The 15,891-nt window shown below is 42.2% G+C and overlaps 1 protein-coding gene across 2 annotated transcripts in view; it reads right to left on the bottom strand.

The window, feature by feature from the left end:
* Positions 1-15,891, bottom strand: part of cxxc5b (CXXC finger protein 5b) — a 53,888-nt gene that overhangs the window by 22,391 nt on the left and 15,606 nt on the right. For both annotated transcript variants that reach the window (XM_060915276.1, XM_060915277.1), the window contains exon 2: positions 9,125-10,156. In XM_060915276.1, the coding sequence (XP_060771259.1) occupies positions 9,125-9,952 (828 nt within the window). In that variant the 5' untranslated portion in view covers positions 9,953-10,156. The remainder of the gene's footprint in view (positions 1-9,124; positions 10,157-15,891) is intronic.

Raw genomic sequence — 15,891 nt, 5'->3', positions numbered from 1 at the left:
TGATTTCCACTGTACGTTTTACTTCCGTCCTACGATGTCTCGCACAGGTCTCAATGAATCTCGTTTACGGCCGTTGCTTTGACATATGGACTGATATATTACAGAGCATATTTCAAACACTCATAACTTGCTATAGCAGCGACAAAATAGCGATCAAAAATGCATTCCGATATTTAATAAAATGAGAGAAATAGAATTTTGATAATCAAAAATTTGCCTTCAGTTCTCCTTTAAATCTTATGGCCCTTTTCCCCTACCCTTTTTCAGCTCACTTCAGCTCGCTTCAGCTCACTTCAGCCCGACACGGCTCGCGTTTCGACTACCTCAGAGCGGCGCGACTCAGCTCGCTTCAGCCCTGCTCAGCACCCAAAACTTGCACGGTTTTGGAGTGGGGCTGAAGCAAGCCAAACCGAGCCGAGTGGGGCTAGGGGCGTGAGGAGACACTCCCCTGTGCACTGATTGGTGAGGAGGAGTGTCCTCACACGCCCACACACGCCCCGCGAGCACGCTGGGATCTGTAAACACCGTAAACCCGGAAGAAGAAGAATTACGAGAATTTCTGAAGCCTTATGCGCTTCGCCTCATCTATACGCTCTTGCCAGTATCTGTTGGCGTTGTCGGTGACAACAAGCCACAGCACCAAGACCAGCAACACTAACGACTCCATGTCTTCCAGGTTTATTGTTTACTATCCGGGTCGTGAGACTACCGCTTAAAAGGTCACTGATGTCACTGTTTGCGCCGCCTAACGACATCACGTGACGTCCACCCACTTTCGCTAACTCCACCCAATGTGTCCACCCACTTCCAGCCAGCACGGTTCAGCGCGGTTGTAGTCGAAATGCAACTCCAACAGCCCCGGTCAGCTTGACTCAGCCCAACTCAGCACAGCACGGCTCAGCCCAACTCAGCCACGTTGGTAGTGGAAAAGCGGCATTACACTATCTCACAGGCAACTTATCTGGTAGACGAACTACTAAACTACTGAATAAACAATATCTTTTCACCTGAAACAGAACTGACTTTGCATTTCAGATTTCAGATTCAGGGCTATAAACTAAGAAGTACCACAAGTTTATCATTAGCTGCTGTAACGTGAACTTCCCCTACCAGGGATCAATAACATTCATCTTATCTTATCAATTGATTATCACCTGACATACGCAGTCTTGCCTCACATCAGTGTTGTAGTCAAGTCACCAAACCTCAAGTCCGAGTCCAGTCTCGAGTCCCCAGTGTTCGAGTCCGAGTCAAGTCCAAGTCATTAAAAAAATTTTTCGAGTCGAGTCCACTATTGATCCGAGTCAAGTCCGAGAACAAGACTCCAACCGCACCATTTGACAGTGACTGTTTCAGCGCCATTAACATTTGTTCCTGAAAATGACGTATGACCAGGTGAATGTGCTTCTCTTTATCAGGGAGTGTGAAGTATTCTGTCAGAGATGGTTGGGAGACGGATGGAAGTGCAGAAGGTGTGTTTATTAATATAAATGAAGATGGTAAATAATCCAGAATGGCAGGCAAAATCATAAAACAGTGAAACAGGCAACAGGTCGAGCGAGGCACAAACAGGCTATCATAGACTCGGCAGAATCAAAGACGAGAAACAGGAAATCAGGGATCAGGAACCCAAACAAGGAAATAAGGCTCGGTAATGTGTCAGCAATGCAACTCAATACTTCGCAAAGTAAGTGTGTTTTCACAGTTTTTATATCGGCACACTGATTGCGCCTTAATCCTGTGCAGGTCCGAGTTGTTTACGGCGCATGCACGAGAGTCCACTTAGTGCGCGCACTGTCCGGAGCGCGCCCGAGAGTCTATCTGATGCGCACACCAAGGTGCACAGGTGTGACACTCTTACACGAAATTAGTATAAAAATTAATGTAGATATAAATATCTTATGCCAAATTATTATGGCATGTTACAAAAAAATAAAGAAAAAATCTGAGTCCTCATCTCCAATTTACGAGTCCGAATGCAGTTAATGCACGAGTCTGAGTCATCAGTGCTCAAGTCCAAGTCGAGTCATGAGTCCTTAAAATTAGGGCACGAGTCCTGGACTTGAGTACCACAAGCCTGCCTCGCATCACATTGTTTCTGTAATTAATGCTATCTGTAGACAATCATGAAAACTATGCAAATACGTCCTTTCATTCATTTCTTCTATGATAATAATAATAATAATTTATATAGTGGGCGGCACGGTGGTGTAATGGTTAGCACTGTCGCCTCACAGCAAGAAGGTCCTGGGTTCGAGCCCAGCAGCCAACGTGGGCCTTTCTGTGCGGAGTTTGCATGTTCTCCCCGTGTCCACGTGGGTTTCCTCCGGGTGCTCCGGTTTCCCCCACAGTCCAAAGACATGCAGGTTAGGTTAACTGGTGACTCTAAATTGACCGTAGGTGTGAATGTGAGTGTGAATGGTTGTCTGTGTCTATGTGTCAGCCCTGTGATGACCTGGCGACTTGTCCAGGGTATACCCCGCCTTTTGCCCGTAGTCAGCTGGGATAGGCTCCAGCTTGCCTGCAACCCTGTAGGACAGGATAAAGCGGCTAGAGATAATGGATGGATGGATGGATGGATCGAATTTATATAGCGCCTTTCACAGATCTAAGGTCGCTTTACAGGGAAAAAATTGCTAGACTAAACAAAAGAAAAGGAAGAAAATATTCATAGAAAAGAAAAGTCTTTAAATCAGATTTGAAAGTTGAGAAAGAAGAGCAGTCATGGAGAGATCGAGGGAGAGAATTCCTGAGCTCGGGGGACATGGCACTGCCTCCCAAGGTGGATAGTGTGGTGGTATGTGGGACTGTAAGTTGCAAAAAGAGGGCATGAGAGAACGAGAGAGTAGGGGGTCAGGAGTTCACGGAGGGAGAGGGGACCCACTTATCTATTGTGGGTGACACCCACAATACACCCTGGACAGGTCCCCAGTCTACCACAAGGCCAACACAGACATTCAGACGCCCATTCACACTCACAGTCACACCAAAAGGCATTTTAGAGTAGCCAGTTGACCTCATCCACATGTCTTTGGACTGTCAGAGGAAACCCACACAGGCACAAGAAGAACATGCAAACTCCACACAGAAAGACCTCCATCGGCCGGCAGGTTCAGTGGTTACACTACACCGCAGCGCTGCCCGACTATGCAAATGTAATTGCAATTTTAGCAAGTTTACTTAGTAATTCCAATGGCTGATATAGTTTCAAATCCAAACGTTGGGATCATTCTGGGTAAATTATTTTTCCCCTCAAATGTACTGTGTATTATGTTACAGGTATTCCAAAATAGAAAACTCGACTTCTATAACAGCAGTTTAAATACCATAGAGCCTCAAACAAACATTTATTGAAGAAATTTCAGAAGAATTTTCATTTTCGTGAAGTCTGTTTGTTCGTTTTGGTGTCTGTAATTACTTGACAACTCATCTTGGTTTTAATGTATTTGCATAATTCTAATTGACTGACATAACTGTGGATTACGTGTTACACTCAGAAAATAAAGTACATTATTTTTTTCGCGGTCCAAATCCTGCGCTCTGATTGGCTGGCGAGCGGGTCCGTATCCTACAATACAGACCCCAGTTACGGACCCTGGTTACGGACCTCTGGCGACTCGCTCGTTCACAACAACAACAAACATAGTAGAATTTTTTGTCAACATTTATCGGTTTTATAAGATTTATTTATAAGATTATCAAAAATCTTATAAATTTTTGCCAGCATTTCTCAGGAGAATAGCATTAATTTTACAGCATGGATAGCGATAACGACAGTGTTCACAGCGAAAGCGAGTTTTACTACCCTGAGGAAGAAGAAATAAAAGAAAACATTTCAGGAGAAAACTAAAACCTGTAATTTGCTAATACCAAGCAAAGACATGGCTGAATCCTGAATGACTCCTATTTGTATAAATAGGGGACTACATAGGCTGCAAAATGTAGTGTTTTTCCTGCCAGGGAAGTGCACTTGTATACTGAGGAGGAAGCCATTTGCATTACAGCCGTGAATGAGGATTCAAAATGGCGGCTCGGCTCAGGTCGGTTTTCCCTTTCGGGCGCTCTCGTTGTCTGTTAGAATTTGGTAAAGAAAAAAATAAATATATTATTTACCAGCTTAAGGTCGGTCCGTATGGTGAAATACCGTGACCTCGGCCCAGAGGGCCTCGCCCAGTACTTTCAAGACCTCGGTCACGGTATTTCACCATACGGACCTCCCAGCTGGTAAATGACATATATTTATTGTACCTGTCAGGGTACAGTGGCTTCTCACTGGAGCAGTACCCTCAAAGATACGTACTTTTTGTACCCTTTATATCCTGCTTGGGAATATATATGTAACTTTTTGGTGCTAAAAAGGTACACATAGTTACCTTGAGGTCTAATAATGAGCCCTAGGGCTCACATTCACTGGATATGAGCAATCGTGCACTCTTATTGGCTACTCTACTACTGGGTAGGCTTGTAGTGCTCGAGTCTAGGACTCGTGACTCGTGAATTTTCAGGACTCTTGACTCGACTTGGACTTGAGCACTGATGACTCAGACTTGGACTCGTGCATTAACTGCATTCGGACTCGTAAATCGGAGATGAGGACCTGGATTTTTCTTTATTTTTTTGGTAACATGCCATAATAATTTGGCATAAGATATTTATATCTACATTAATTTTGTACTAATTTCGTGTAAGTGTCACACCTGCGCACCTTGGCGTGTGCATCAGACAGACTCTCGGGCGCGCTCCGGACAGTGCACGCACCAAGTGGACTTGCACAGGATTAAGGCTCAATCAGCGCTCTGATATAAAAACTGTGAAAACACACTTACTTTGCGAAGTATTGAGTTGCGTTCCTGACACATTACCGAGCCTTATTTCCTTATGTGGGTTCTTGATCCTTGATTTCCTGTTTCTCATCTTTGATTCTGCCAAGTCTACGATAGCCTGTTTGTGTCTCGCTCGACCTGTTGCCTGTTTCACTGTTTTACGATTTTGCCTGCCGTTCTGGATTGTTTACCGTCTTCACTTGTATTAATAAACACACCTTCTGCACTTCCATCCGTCTCCCAACCATCTCTGACAGAATACTTCACACTCCCTGACAAAGAGAAGCACATTCACCTGGTCATACGTCATGTTCAGGAACAAACTAATGTTAATGGCGCTGAAACAGCCACCGTCAAATAGTGCGGCTGGAGTCTTGGATTCAACTCGGATCAATAGTGGACTCGACTTTAATTTTTTTTATTTTAATGACTCGGACTTGAACACTGGGGACTCGAGACTGGACTCGGACTCAAGGTTTAGTGACTCGACTACAACATTGCTACAAGGATATCAGCTCATATACCGTGAGTAGAGAAAAATAAAATGGCGGAGCGTGTTGTTGAACCAACCGAGGACGAAATAAAAACTCTACTAGAAAACAAAACCACAAAAAAAATGGAATAAAAGTATTCGATAGTAAGAACATGTCTTTTTTATTTTTCAAGAATTATTATTATTATAGCATTTTTCACAAACCGTGACTGTCATTTTGCCAGCTTGTTTACATTCTAAGCGGAAATTATTTGTCAGATATTTTGTATAAAGATTTTATTTATCGAATTTGCAAAAAATAAAAATAAAAATGCTCCATTTCTCAAAATCCAGTGAATGTGAATAGAATAAAACAGTTATTCCACTCAATATCGTCATACATGGGTTATAGCCGCTATCACCACATGTACGACTCGATTTCATGGAATAATTGTTTAATTGTACCTTGGGGGACAGAAATGGACTCCTACTGTACCCCTATTTCTGACAGTGTAGCTACAATACATTTGCCTTATAACTGGAGTGCAAAACTGGAAAAAAAAAAAATCAAACCCCAAGCACATCTTAACGTGTCTTAATTTTTGGTAAGTGATTTTTTTTCTTCAGATGTACTCTGTATTATTACATTGCAAGTATTCAGATCTGCTTCTGCTGTGTAGAAGACTAGATCCTAACTAAGAGAAGAGTAAATGTTGATATCCCTTTGGATATTATTACACTTTAGGATATTAGCCAAATGTGTTCATACACACACACACACACACCTGATCCAACCTATTAAATTTATTACGGATAATAGCACACCTTCCCATAACGCAACTCTACCTATTTATCGCATCCAAGTTCAGGTCAAACCTTCTGTTCCCATCATCCTGCCACAAAAAAAACACCTTAATGATTTAATTACTTAATGGATGAAAGTATAGAATCCGTGCAAATTATCCATATAATCAAATTATGACCGATTCTAGGCACGTACTCTTCCTCGGAGAAGTTTCCAGAAGGTCCCCATGGGCAGATAGTATGATGGTTTTGGAAGAAGTAAAGAGCAAAATTATTTCCTGCATTAGCGATGGGGTCTGCCACAATGGAACCTACAGTGGTTTGGCTAACGTTACAGCCCAAAAACCTTCCTGATGCAGCTCAGGAAGATCGTTGGTCCAACACCTTGGTCCATTTCATTTCATACTACAACTGGAATTTTTGTTCAATTCTAAACTGGAATTGAACTTTCTGATCCACTTTATAATTGGACAGATTTTGGTACCTGATCAAAGCTGATACAAAGAAGAACTAATTACACTTGGGGGCGGGACTAGCAGCACTGTTCACTGCTGATTGGTTAGTTACACATACACCAGAAAAAAAAAATTCAAAATAGTCTGATTTGTCTAAGTATTTTTTAATAGTAGAGCTTTAAAAAAAATTAAACTGTTTCATTTCTCGAAACTTTAGATTGTGTGTAAATTTGCTTTTTCCTTTTATATACCGTATGTACCAACGAAGCACGATCAAACAGAAAATGCAGAAATGTTTTTATTTTCTGTTCATCATTCATTATTTTGTTGTGCTTTGAATTTTCCTTGCAGTGCCAATTTCTTATTTTCGTTTCATCGTATTTTCATCAATTAGTCAAAACCGTTTTGTTCTTGAGATTGTTAACAAAATTTTAAAATTTCATCATCAAGTCTGAGTGACACGGTGGTATAGCGTTTAGCATTGTTGCTTCACAGCAAGAAGGTTCTGGGTTTGAGCCCAGGGGCTGACGGGGGTCTTTCTGTGTGGAGTTTGCATGTTGTCTGTGTGGGTTTCCCCCAAAGACGTGCAGGTTAGGTTAAAGGAGAACCGAAGTCATTTTTAAACTTGCTTTATTTCTTAATTAATGTGTTATTCAATTACGTTTTCGGTTTTAGTAACCTTATATCGTGAGTCGTATTGGCAACTAATTGCAATTAAATATTATACTTATCGGCCTATTCGGTTTGTAGCCATGTTGAATTTAGTTCGTTTGGTTCAAGGCAGGCGTCGCTTATCCGCGCGATCTTCACAAGACTTGTGCGAGACTTTGAAACGTCAAGTGTCAGCCAGGTGTCAGCGCCGCCATTTTGAAAACTGTTTTCCAAACGAAGTATTGCACAAAAACGAGTTTAAATGATGATTACTGCCTACTTTTTTCAAACTTTCCTGATTGCTATCAAAACAAACAAAACTTCCGGCTTGATTACATCATCATTCGAAAGAGGACGCGCGTGTCTTTTGACAATGTTGGCAGATGTTGGTCACTTTGATTTCCGCTGTACGTTTTACTTCCGTCCTACGATGTCTCGCACAGGTCTCAACGAATCTCGTTTACAGCCATTGCTTTGACATATGGACTGATATATTACAGAGCATATTTCAAACACTCATAACTTGCTATAGCAGCGACAAAATAGCGATCAAAAATGCATTCCTATATTTAATAAAATGAGATAAAAAGAATTTTGATAATAAAAAAATTGCCTTCAGTTCTCCTTTAATTGGTGGTTCTAAATTAACCGTAGGTGTGAATGTGAGTGTGAATGGTTGTCTGTGTCTATGTGTCAGCCCTGTGATGACCTGGCGACTTGTCCAGGGTGTACCCCGCCTTTCGCCCGTAGTCAGCTGGGATAGGCTCCAGCTTGCCCGCGACCCTGCACAGGATAAGCAGCTACAGGTAATGGATGAATCATTGAGTCTTTCAGCTGTAATTTTCTTGCACTAAACAGCAACTTTTTTGCCCCGAGAAAGACCAAAGATGAGATTTATGGACATATTGAAGTAGGATATGAGGACGGTTGGTGCAAAAGAAAAAAAATATGGAGGACAGGAGGAGATGGAGGGATATTATCCGCTGTGGCGAACCCGAATGGGAACAGCTGAAAGAAGAAGAAACAGAAAATTGGACAAAGAAACAATGTTAATCATAGCATGTCTACCACGTTAGGTGATGTTTTGTGTCGTAACGATGAATCAGTCACTTTTACTGTTGTTACTGTGACTGTTTCAGTAATCTCTTAAGTTAATGGAAAATGAACTCGAACTACATCCTGATCTTCTTGTCATGATGGATGTGCAATGGAAAAATATGTTACAAATTAGCAGAAAGTGATAATAATGGTGTGTTCAAAATGTAAAAAAAAAACAAAACATGTATTTCCTAAATGGGGATTTTATATTAGCGGCTCCAAGCTGCAAAAATGCACCTGTGAGATTTATTTCTAATGCTTCCTTACCTGAACACCATCTACTATTTTATAACAGAGTGATTTCACACAGACTGCATCAGTTTGATAAGTTTGAAAGGAGAGCCATAACTCTTTCAAGGACAGGGTATAAGCGGTGATTGATTTTCCGAGAAACTCAAGTGCGCCAACTTATTCCGACCAAAGTTATCTACAGGGTCATGTCAAATAGCTTCAAATTACGCTGTTTTCAGAAAAAGAAAGAATCTGGACAAGTGCAGACACGTTTGGGAAGAGCTGTGGCGTCGGTAACTTCTGGTCTCGAGCACCGCGGCTCAAAGCGTGTCCTATCCTACCTACCTTCTTGCTGATAAAGTTTCCACCAAGGCTAAGTAAAGAAAACAAATATCACATCCACGTATACGTATATCTCTAATATGATACCTATAGATTAAACATACCAGACAGGATCTACTGTTCATGCAAGGTCGTGTTCAATGTTCTGGGAAGCTATGGCAAAACTACTGGTGTGGCACACTAGTGCACCAAATTTCTTCTTCATTGACCAGTAACTTGCCAGTTTGTCTTCATTAACGTTTCATTACCTCTAGACCGCCAGCTGGTTTCTTCTTGAGCTCTTCACACTTCCTGAACTTGCAGATCTGGTGGCCGGTCTTGCGGTTACGGCAGCTACTGCACTGCTCGCAGTTGATCCTGCGCCTGCAAGGTGGGCACAAACCGCAGCGTTTGCGTTTCTTCTTGGCATTGGCGCTGGCAGCCGCTGCCATCTCACTGTGCGCTTGCTGCTGCTCAGAAGCTCCTGTCACCTGCGACAGTGCCCCATCAGCCAGGAACACTCCAGCTGGCGTCATGATGAAGAGGCCCGGGTGGAACGGGAAAGTGCCTGCGACTCCGCCACCATTGCTCAACAACGGAAAGTCCGTCACACTCCCAAGCGAATCAGAGGCTGAGACTGCCTCCATGTCTCCGCCCACACCAAGGCTGGAGGAGTCAGAGACAGGAAGTAGCATGCTAGCTCGTCGTAAGAGCTCAGCTGCCTGGGCCAGATGCAAACCGCTCGGAGAGTCCAGAAGGCTAGAAACCAGTGCTCCCCTGTCCAGTTTGGTAAGTCCCACCTGACCTCTGTGCTGGGCGTCTACCGAATGAGTCTTAATCCCTGTGGGTACTAAGGAGCTCTGGGCAAGTCTGTTAGCGTTAGCATTAGCAACTGCAGCTGCGGCAGAGCATGTGGCGATGTACTGAGAGAGCGCTCGGGAGTGTTTGAGGCTCTTGCTGAGCGGTGTGCTGATGATCCCGCTCCGGTTCCTTCTCTCCACCACAGGTGACGAATCTTCATCAGCGCAGCAGCTGTCCCGAGCATCCTCGTCCTCTCTAGCTTGGTTTCCCTCCATCAACCCCCCACTGGCAGACATGGCCCACAGCTCGAGGGGGAGGGAGAGGGAGGAGGAGGGGAGGAGGAATGGAGGGTGAAGGCAAAGGGCAGCAATGTTCTCACTGGTTGGTGCACGGCTAGGATTGATGCTAGCAGAGGTGGAGAGTCGGCCTCACGGTGCTCTCCTACAACTGACAGTACGCCGTGTTCGCACACATTTTAAGAAGCTTTACAACTTCGAGACCTGAGAAAGAGAAGGGAGAGGGAAGTTAGAAAATAAATGATAAGTCGACAGACGACTTAACAAGCTAGCAAAGATCTGCCTGCTTTATGCTCAAGCAGCTTTTAACAGCCAGGATTTTAACGTTGTTTTCACGGAAAAGAGAAAAATGACAGCAAGCTTTTCTCACAACCTTTATTTTAGAAAATCAGATTGTATTGTGTACTTAACAGTTATTCCATGAAATAGTCGTACATGAGCTGATAGCCGACGAGTCACGTAGTGCCGAATTGGCTATAAGCCATGTACGATGAGATTGAGTGGAATAACTGTTTTATTCTATCCACGTTCACTGGATTTTGAGAAATGAAGCATTTTTATTTTTATTTTTTGCAAATTCGATAAATAAAATCTTTATACAAAACGTCCGACAAATAATTTCCGCTTAGAATGTAAACAAGCCGGCGAAATGACAGTCGCAATTTGTGAAAAATGTGATAATAATAATAATTCTTGAAAAAAAAAGACATGTTCTTACCATCAAATACTTTTATTCCATATTTTGTTGGGGGTTTTTTTTGTATTTTGGGGGGTTTTGTTTTCGAGTAGAGTTTTTATTTCATCCTCGGTTGGTTCAGCAACACGCGCCTCCATTCTGTTTTTCTCTACTCATGGTATATGAGCTGATATCCTAGTAGTAGAGTAGCCAATCAGAGCACGTGATTGCTCATATCCAGTGAATGTTGATAGAATAACTCAATATATTTTCGTTTCAGTCAAGGTTCAAGGTTTAAAGTTTCATTGTCAAGGACAAGAAGATTGCAGAATTTGCAGCAATAAATGGTTTGCACATTTTGGTGTATCTTTATATACAATAAATATGGTACATGCTACCAAGCTCTTCAGATGTTAAATAGAACCAGTACAAATATAAAAGACAGTTAGCCTTCATCATATTTAGCCAAACCAAGCTCAGTCTAGCTTGATGTCATTGTCTCAGGCTTGTCTATGACTAAGGCAGGGGCTCTGTTCAGCTTGCTTTCAGTCAAAATTAGATTAAAACTGTGTATGTGTTATCAGTTTATTTCACAATTTTGTATACATTATTAATGATTTTCAAATATTTTATGAACACGGCTCTGTGTTTTTGAAAATGAGAAAAGTGTTGAACTGGTAAAGGTTTAGCTACATACAGTGTATAATGCATAACAATAATAATAATATAACCATAATATTACATTACATTACATTACAGGCATTTAGCAGACGCTGTTATCCAGAGTGATGTACAACACACCCAGAGCAGCCTGGGGAGTATTTTGGGGGTTAGGTGCCTTGCTCAAGGGCACTTCCGCCATTCCTGCTGGTCCAGGGAATCAAACCAGTGACCTTTTGATCCCAATGTTGTATATATTGTTATACAGTGTATATCGGTCTGGCAGTACAGTGGTGTAGTGGTTAGCACTGTTGCCCCACAGCAAGAAGGTTCTGGGTTCGAGCCCAGTGGCCAACAGGAGCCTTTCTGTGTGGAGTTTGCATGTTCTCCCCGTGTCCGCGTGGGTTTCCTCCGGGTGCTCCAGTTTCCCCCACAGTCCAAAGACATGCAGGTTCGGCTAATTGGTGGCTCTAAATTGACCGTAGGTGTGAATGGTTGTTTGTCTCTGTGTGCAGCCATGCGATGATTTGGCGACTTGTCCAGGGTGTACCCCACCTCTCGCCCATAGTCAGCTGGGATAGGCTCCAGCTTGCCTGCGACCCTGTACAGGACAAGCAGCTACAGATCATGGATGGATGGATAACATTCACCCTTACAATATGACACATTGAGTCACTTAGTTTTAATACAGTATATATGAGCTTGAATGATGCTTAAGTTTCATTATCTATCTTGTTACATTTTCTTTGTGCAAAATTTATCTTTGGCCTACAAAATCTGTACTCTGAGCTAATGTGAACTTTCATGTTGCATTCATTGTGTTCATGGTTTCTCGAGGAATCCCAGCAGATGCATGACAAAGCATGTATTTCTGCTACAGCCCTGTCTAATTGAGTTAGGTCTAAGTTTTTGCGTGCATGTGATTATACACTTGTGTTTTACTATTCGACTTGGGCTACCCCTCACCAGTTCTAATTACCGGTATGCAGAAAGGTTATTTCTTTGTCACAAGACATCCATTATCTAGCTGTTCTGAGAAGCCTTGGACACAGAGCGTTACAGTAGTCAGATTTGTCCTCGACAGGAAATTCTGCTATTGTTTCTGCTGTTTCTGTTGCCAGTCTTATCATTCATTCACTGACTAGTCAGCCAGGTCCCAAAACCAGTGTAATGGAGTATTAGATTTGGTGTTCAAATTGGTTAGAATTCGTTTTATTACAACTCTTCTGCCGTGCTCAACTCTCTCTGTGTCCAGATTTCCCGCCAGGTGATCATATAACAGACCATTCATGGAGATGATGGGTTTCATTTGAATCAATATACACTTGGGAACACACTATGTTCCCTGGCTGGCTGATTACTAGACCATAAACTGTCAGGAAAAAAAGTACTGCACAGGTAGACTGCTGTTCCCCAAGGTACCATGGAAATGACTGCCAAAGGTACATTTCGATGGTGCACTGCAGCCACTTTTCCTGGTAACTAAAGGTACCCATGAGGGCACCATCTCAGTGACAAATGTTTATACCCTGAAAGGTATAGACCTTTTTCTTCTGGGAGAGCAATGAAAAATCTCAGTCAACTTATGTAGCTGTGCAGGTACTCATGGTCAAGCATTCTTAGGGCCCAATGCCACTCTATTGGCCTAATGGTTAGAGAAGCAGTTTTGAGACCAAAAGGTCACTGGTTTGATTCCCTGGACCAGCAAGAATGGCTGAAGTGCCCTTCAGCAAGACACCTAACCCCCAACTGCTTCCCAGGCTGCTCTGGGTATGTTGTATGTCGCTCTGGATAAGAGCATCTGCTAACTGCCATTAATGTAATGTAAATTTGAAACATTGCCCATTCTTGATGGGTCCTGAGAAAATATTTCCCCAAAGCTTCATAAGTTTTATCAGTAGATCAGGCAATGATTAAATAGAATGGTTTAATAGGATGGCTGGAAATAATACATGTCCAACAAGGTATCTGTGTACAAATCTACACTCAGTAAAAAGCATTCTTCAAGGGCTCTTTGGATAGTGAATGGTCTTAGCTTCCTAAAGTGTTTCTTGGAATGAAACTCATGGAATCTTTAAACCTTCCCCAATATGACTACTCAGAGACGCAAATTTCTGGGTTCTAGATATACAACCCCGATTCCAAAAAAGTTGGGACAAAGTACAAATTGTAAATTAAAACGGAATGCAATGATGTGGAAGTTTCAAAATTCCATATTTTATTCAGAATAGAACATAGATGACATATCAAATGTTTAAACTGAGAAAATGCATCATTTAAAGAGAAAAATTAGGTGATTTTAAATTTCATGACAACAACACATCTCAAAAAAGTTGGGACAAGGCCATGTTTATCACTGTGAGGCATCCCCTTTTCTCTTTACAACAGTCTGTAAACGTCTGGGGACTGAGGAGACAGGTTGCTCAAGTTTAGGGATAGGAATGTTAACCCATTCTTGTCGAATGTAGGATTCTAGTTTCTCAACTGTCTTAGGTCTTTTTTGTCGTATCTTCCGTTTTATGATGCGCCAAATGTTTTCTATGGGTGAAAGATCTGGACTGCAGGCTGGCCAGTTCAGTACCCGGACCCTTCTTCTACGCAGCCATGATGCTGTAATTGATGCAGTATGTGGTTTGGCATTGTCATGTTGGAAAATGCAAGGTCTTCCCTGAAAGAGACATCGTCTGGATGGGAGCATATGTTGCTCTAGAACCTGGATATACCTTTCAGCACTGATGGTGTCTTTCCAGATGTGTAAGCTGCCCATGCCACACGCACTAATGCAACCCCATACCATCAGAGATGCAGGCTTCTGAACTGAGCACTGATAACAACTTGGGTCGTCCTTCTCCTCTTTAGTCCGAATGACACGGCGTCCCTGATTTCCATAAAGAACTTCAAATTTTGATTCGTCTGACCACAGAACAGTTTTCCACTTTGCCACAGTCCATTTTAAATGAGCCTTGGCCCAGAGAAGACGTCTGCGCTTCTGGATCGTGTTTAGATACGGCTTCTTCTTTGAACTATAGAGTTTTAGCTGGCAACGGCGGATGGCATGGTGAATTGTGTTCACAGATAATGTTCTCTGGAAATATTCCTGAGCCCATTTTGTGATTTCCAATACAGAAGCATGCCTGTATGTGATGCAGTGCCATCTAAGGGCCCGAAGATCACGGGCACCCAGTATGGTTTTCCGGCCTTGACCCTTACGCACAGAGATTCTTCCAGGTTCTCTGAATCTTTTGATGATATTATGCACTGTAGATGATGATATGTTCAAACTCTTTGCAATTTTACACTGTCGAACTCCTTTCTGATATTGCTCCACTATTTGTCGGCGCAGAATTAGGGGGATTGGTGATCCTCTTCCCATCTTTACTTCTGAGAGCCGCTGCCACTCCAAGATGCTCTTTTTATACCCAGTCATGTTAATGACCTATTGCCAGTTGACCTAATGAGTTGCAATTTGGTCCTCCAGCTGTTCCTTTTTTGTACCTTTAACTTTTCCAGCCTCTTATTGCCCCTGTCCCAACTTTTTTGAGATGTGTTGCTGTCATGAAATTTCAAATGAGCCAATATTTGGCATGAAATTTCAAAATGTCTCACTTTCGACATTTGATATGTTGTCTATGTTCTATTGTGAATACAATATCAGTTTTTGAGATTTGTAAATTATTGCATTCCGTTTTTATTTACAACTTGTACTTTTTCCCAACTTTTTTGGAATCGGGGTTGTAACATTTTTGATAAGAGTTTATGTAGACTGATTTGGGAAATAAAACAATGCTTGGGTTCTGGCTTACCATGCAGTGATACACTCTTTGAGGTTGGGATATAGTCATTGGTTCTTAGCTTTCAAAAGGGGTTGTACTTAAAACCCTGTCTGAGAGAGCGAGAGAAAGAAACCCTGCTACTGGTTCAATCCAGACTTGTTTGTGGTTTTTAATTTATAGGACAAATCAAAGAACAATTTCAACCTCTCGATTTAACCCTTTGTTCAAAGTGTACAGAGTTAATGAGAGGCTACTTGGTGTCTCATGAACATCACCAATATTTATATACTGTAGATAGTTTACTTTTTTAGCTCATCCTGCCATAGGCCAGGCCGGATGAACTTATGTGATCACGTGTCGTCTGTCTGTCGTCCGTCCATCGTCCATCCGTCATCCGTCCACAATTTACAAAAATCGCTACTCCTCCTACAGGATTGATTGGATTTCGATCAAACTCACATACAACGTTCCCAGGTGGGTGTGCATAAAAGTTGTCAAGATGGTGGCGCCACCTGTCATATTTACGATTTTACGGGCATCTGAAATTTTTGGGGGACACATCACATTAAACGCTACTCTTCATAAACTGCTGGGACGTTTTCACTGAAACTCACTCAGAAGACTCTAAAGACATATTCCAACAAGAATTGTTCACCAGGTGGCCCCACCTACCATAGATGAGGCTACAGAGGGATCATGTTGAATTTCACAAAAATCACTACTCCTCCTACAGGAGTGATCAGATTTTGATCAAACTCATATGGAATGCTCCCCAGGTTGGTATATATAAAAGTTGTCAAGATGGTCACGCCACCTATCATATTTAACAT

This window comes from Neoarius graeffei, chromosome 2, assembly GCF_027579695.1.
Source record: "Neoarius graeffei isolate fNeoGra1 chromosome 2, fNeoGra1.pri, whole genome shotgun sequence".
Lineage (NCBI taxonomy): Eukaryota > Metazoa > Chordata > Actinopteri > Siluriformes > Ariidae > Neoarius > Neoarius graeffei.
The sequence above is the reverse complement of the archived record's forward strand: the minus strand, read 5'-3'. Positions and strand labels throughout refer to the sequence as shown.